The sequence below is a fragment of the Nestor notabilis genome, unplaced genomic scaffold (assembly GCF_000696875.1).
Source record: "Nestor notabilis isolate BGI_N333 unplaced genomic scaffold, ASM69687v1 scaffold11614, whole genome shotgun sequence".
In the NCBI taxonomy this organism is placed as follows: Eukaryota; Metazoa; Chordata; class Aves; order Psittaciformes; family Psittacidae; genus Nestor; species Nestor notabilis.
Genome location: NW_009925183.1, coordinates 55297 through 60848, shown reverse-complemented (window position 1 = coordinate 60848; position 5552 = coordinate 55297). Strand labels below are relative to the sequence as shown.

Below are 5552 nucleotides of genomic sequence, written 5' to 3'. Positions count from 1 at the left end.
GCTTTATGTTTTAAAATCTGGTGATGTTTTAGTCTTCCTAAACACAAAGGGGTTTAAGCTTTATGATTTTATTGTCTGCAGCACAATAAAAGGACATGACTTTGCTTTTAACTGGGCCTGTTGTTTGAAGGTTCGCTAGACTCTGCAGATGCTTAACATACTCATAATTCTGTTCATACGTGGTTGCAGTGCTTCAAGCTTTTATAGAACTTCCTTACCCTACAGTAGTGGGATTTACTGTAGGTTGCTAAATCAGGAGCAGGTTTCTCGGTGCTTAAAACCAATTAATTTGTCATCTACATTTAGAAGCATTAGGATGGAGGTGGAGGGGGGTTTGGCAGAGATCTTTTTTAGTATTTTATACTAGCTCCTTGCAAAGACTAAGGTGAATGGCTGAAGGGGTCTGAGCTGTTCAATTGAGGTGTAACCACCCCAGATGCACTGACAAAAACACACAACTGCATCCTCCTTTGCTTCTAACAGCCAGAGCTGTATTAGTGAAACACTTTTCTTTAGACCAGATTTGAATTGAGAGATGTTGTTGGAGACTCAAATGTTAACAGTTATTGGTGCCTTCCCTCTGAGGGAGGAACGATGTGTTAGTCCCTCTGAGCATGAGAGTTCCTTTTAAACCACCACGTTCCTTGGAGGGTGCTGCAGCAGTGTACTTCTCTGGGTAAACAGAACCATGCGTTGACATTGAGCTGGCTATTTGGTATGCTGAATATTGAAAGCATGCCCATGTGAGGCAATTGAGGCAATAAAGATAGCGTTGCCATACTGAGTAAAACCACACGGTGGTAATTAAACACTATTTGCATTAAAATAGTTTGTTGTGAGTTCTCTCTTGCTGCATTATTATGTATGAAGATATTATATCCTGTCTAGCAGTTTGTTGCTAGTAACAAAAGATTGCAGACGAAAGCATATTGGGAGAGTATTATGGTTTCCTGTGCGAGTTCTATCATTTTTAATCGTTTGCTTAAGTGTCCTTTTGGCACAGTTTAGTTTAACTCCCCTGGGTTAGCATATGAGAGACACCAGGAATCCATTTTAGTTTGTTAGAGAGGCAGGATTCAGAAGTCTAGGTTAGCCTTACATCTCCACCTCTTTTGACACCCTGCTTGTCTAATATAAAAAGAGCAGGAAATAGCAGGACTCAGCTGTGTTCTAGCTGTAGAATATACTTTGCTGTGATTGCACAGGCATTTATTTCACAAGTTGTAAGTACTTGATCTCTTGAAGACCAAAATCTGGGTTATGTCACCTGTTGAATGCTGTTTGATACATTTGTTTTGACCTTTAGCAAAGAATTTCTTGACTATACATCATTTGCTGAAGATGATTCTTCTGTCTGGTAAGGAGCAGTTTTAAGGCCCTCTAGGTGAATGTTTTCCATAGTAAGGAGCTAGATGTGTACAACCTTCCCGAATTGGATCTGGGAAAATAACACTAATTTAAAAAGCAGCAGTGTGTGGTATCGTAAGGGGTTTTTTGAAGTAGCAGCTATACGTTGTCCAGAACTATTTAGGTGAAACTGATGTATGTGGAACTTCAGCATGAAGAGAACTAGACCAAGAGAAGCAATATATTCAAATGTCAGCAAGTAGCTGTTACACCACATGTCCTGCTTCTGTGGACTACAAGATGTATTTGTCTTTGGAGAGCATAACATAAAGATAAATACTTAATAATCAAGGCTCTCTTGCACTGGATGTCAGGTAGTAGACGATAACCTAGTAGATATCATCTGATTTTGGTTTGTGTCTTTTGTGATAACTATTTTTGTGTAGAAATTAGTATGAATTTTGTATAGAAATTGCTTATGTTTGATCTCTTTTCCACCTGTTCTCTCAATGATAAAAAAACTCTATACAAGACAAAATGCTGAAACTAGAAGCAGCCTTCACATTCTGAACAGTCCACCAACTGCATCCCAGGTTTTCCAAGCCAGAGAGGAGTAAACAAGCCTTTGTGTTTCATGCAGGTTTTCATGTTGTCACACTTGGCACTGATGGCAGTGGCTCCCCATCACTGTTAGAAGGTTTTTGAGTTGCACTTCGGGGACATCTTAACTCCCAGCATAGTTAAGAGACTAATTTAGATTCTCTGAGTTACTTTTGGGAAGCCTGCAGGGACACTGAACTCTTCTGAACATACTTAGCCTGGACTTTGTCTCAAAGGTTTGATTTAGTAAAATGCAGATTCAGATTTAGAAGAATGAAAGAGGAAAGCATTGAACTCAGTATTCTAAAGCATTTTCAAAAGAAGTTTTCAGGTTCAAACAATTTGACTTTGTACTTTGTTTTCTTTTCAGTTAACAAGCATAAGCCATGGATTGAAACAACCTATCATGGTATAGTTACAGAAAACGACAACACAGTGCTCCTGGACCCCCCTTTGATAGCCCTGGACAAAGATGCACCTCTGCGTTTTGCAGGTAAAGAATTCATCTGCATTTCTTTTCTAAGAAGTGGAAATGCTTTCTTGAGGATGAATGCTGTGTGTTACTTACTGTGTTTTCCCTAACGGCAACATAATGCTTCAAAGCTTTTAGACCCCAGGAAATGTTTGTGCATGGACCTGAGTTTTATTTCATATTTACAGCTGTAAATATACAGCTGCAGCTAAGTAGCCAAACCAGAGAGTGCTCTATATTGCAGGTATTCCGTGTTTCTTTCAATGTCATGTGCTTATGTGAATTCTGCTTTTGGGGGAGTTTTGTGGTTTTGTTTTTTTGGGGTTTTTTTTTGCGTAGTGTCTTACCTTTTCCTTCATCCTCCGAATTCCACATTTCACAGCATTCAGTCTGGGACTTCTGAAACAATTATTTTCTTACCATTCTGAAGAGAGTTTTAGCTTTTCTTAGTGGTTTTGATTTGTTTCTTAATAGATGGAAAACAATGATGAGCAGAATTAAGACTGCATTTCTGTGATCAGTTGGCTTAGCAGTTTGGGGTATTTTTCCATATGGCACAGCCTCTTCTACCCCTAAGAAAAGGTTTTTTTCTCCTCTAGCAAAGAATATAGAGAATGATACATGGAAGATTTGCAAAATGTAGGGTGATTCTTCAGTTTCAACATAGGACTGACAGATGAGAGTTTTCTTACAAACTTCTGCAGTAGTTTTTTTTTCTGGAAACTGTATTAAAAATGCAGTATTATGGAAAACACTCTTTTGGTTTAACAGAATGTGAGAAAACTCTGAGGAACACCATTGGGCATCTGCAGGTACTTAAATGAGTTGTAGTGGACAACACAAGCTTAAATTAGACACTTGCAGAAGTTTACTTGGTTAGGTAGAGTTTTAGAGTTAAGAATCCCAGTAACATACTTAGAGGATGTGACAGTAGGTGTTTTGGGGAACATTGCTTAGCCTGGCTTCAAGGAAGAAGTGATAGAACAAGAGGATGATTAAATCAACAGCCATTTCACATGTTCAGCGTGCTGACTGCATGGTGTGCTACAGTATTATGGCAACTCAGTCACAATTTGTTCAAGTGGTACTTAAAGTAACAGGTTTGAGGCTGTAATTTCTCCAAGGCTGCTTCACAAATACAAAAAGTTCAGAGCTAATGGTAAACCTCTGAAAATGAAACTTCTTTCAGGTGTTGGACACACATAGCAGAGGTTATTAAGTAATCCTAACTAGAAGTAAAACTGCTCTCTAGGAAATGAGAAGTCACAAAATGAAGAAGCTTGTGCTGGGAAACGTGTTTGTAAGAAGAGGTTTAAGAAGGTTGACTTGCATCCGTGGAGATCAGGGGAATGTGAATCATCTCTCACAGTTCCCAAGTGCTGTAGGCGCTGGGAGTTTGGCAGCATGGATCAGATTTTGAAAATGGCAGGTTTATACCTCTCAGTGGATAGCAAAGTTTTCTTGAGTGCTGGATGTCGTGAAGCTTTGAGAAAGCACTGGCAGAATATCTCCAAATACACTGTCAAATTTGCAGAGGAAAATCCAATGTCAAGGCATCTCTTCAAATGAGAGGTGCTTTTCCATTGTGTCGACGTGAATTGTGTAAACCTGCTTTATTTAATGAATATTTTTATCAACTGGGTGTTGGTTTTATTAAACATTTATATAAAGATTATATTTTGGCTTTCAAAAACTAACGATTTTTAAGCAGCAGCAGAACAAGGCTTTAAAACAGTGACATTTTAAGTCCAGCACACTAACTTTTGTAAAGAAATGTTCCTCGATGTGACTCTGTTGGATTTGAATTGCATCAATTTTGAATGACTGTGCTGTGGGAATCTATAAAAGTATTTGTCTCCCATTAAATGGAACAATACTTGAATCTGTCTTTAAGGAGACCAGATGTGGGAGACATGTTGAATCAGCATTATCAGTTCTAGCTGCTTGTGCTGTAGTCATGTCCTGGAGCGGAGCATAGCATTGTTCTTGTCCAGCAGCATCTATGTGGGTGTGGAAGTGTGAGAAGCCCATTAGATCAGTGACGTGTTTTCACAGCAAAACAAAGCAGTTTGGGGATTAAGTGGCTGTTTCAGCCCTAACTGGATATTCCTACTTATAAATCAAATTTATTCAGGCTTCAAAAGGTTGATATTTAATTAACTGTACCCCCCAGCTGAGCTGTGAAGCTTCTGAACTGTCTGCAGGTTTAAAATACTTTAAGTAGAGCTTTTTGCTTTATTTCTGTTTTGAGATGTTGAAACATCTTGAAACTAGTTCATTTAAATGCTTTGTAGTAAGATGAACTGTGGGGCAAGCAAAAGTAATATTTTATTGCTTTGCTCACTCTGTGCTGTGGGTAGGATCCTAAAATTCAGGCATACAAAAATAAGTAGGGTGATAAAGTCATCTATTTCTAGGGTAATAGAGATGGTTTTAAATCTGGAATGACACACTTCTGAAAATGGAGTTTGAATATAGTCATGGCAGGTTGTCTCACCATATTGCCCAACATGTAGAGACCCTATGGAGTCAGCCTTTTGTACCATGAGTGTTACAGATCTGCTTGAGAAGACAATGACCATTCTCATTCCTCAGTGAAACTTTCCTACTTTACAAATTGAGTCATATTGGAATTTGATCTTAAATGGTTTTGCTGCAAAACATAAAGGACAGCTACGTTTTTTTATTGTATGTTAGAGTAGTTCATGTCTAAAATCAGCTTGATGGCTGAAGCTCTCAGTATGGATTTCCCCTTTACTATGCAAAAAGGAACTGAATTTTTACTGCATTCTGGATGCCTTCACATAGATGAATGTTACGAGAGCATAACACAGGGTCTCGCTAGCAAGGTGTTTGAAATGTTTCCTTATTGGTTTGATGTGTCTCTAATAGGGTTTGAATCCCTCTTCCCCACCTCACCCCTAGAGAAAACCACTTCTCAGCCACAATACTTCATTTTCCCCTTACGAATCTGGGATGCAAGAAGTATTTTTGTGGGGGTTAGGAATTTTTTGACTTAAGAGCATGAATATGCGTAGAGCAAGCAATGATCTTGCAGAGTCTCTATTCAGGCTTTAAAACAAACCTTAAAAATCCACCCAGAGGCATGTGGGATTCACATGTGTAGTGGGCA

At 38.7% G+C, this 5552-nt stretch overlaps 1 protein-coding gene across 1 annotated transcript in view; it reads left to right on the top strand.

Moving 5' to 3' along the window:
• Positions 1 to 2317: 2317 nt before the first annotated feature.
• CLSTN1 (calsyntenin 1) overlaps positions 2318 to 5552 on the top strand; it is a gene marked incomplete at its 5' end in the record, with an annotated part of 29316 nt that continues 26081 nt past the window's right edge. Inside the window, one exon of the mRNA XM_010012930.1 lies at positions 2318 to 2440. Coding sequence (XP_010011232.1) covers positions 2318 to 2440 — 123 coding nt within the window. The remainder of the gene's footprint in view (positions 2441 to 5552) is intronic.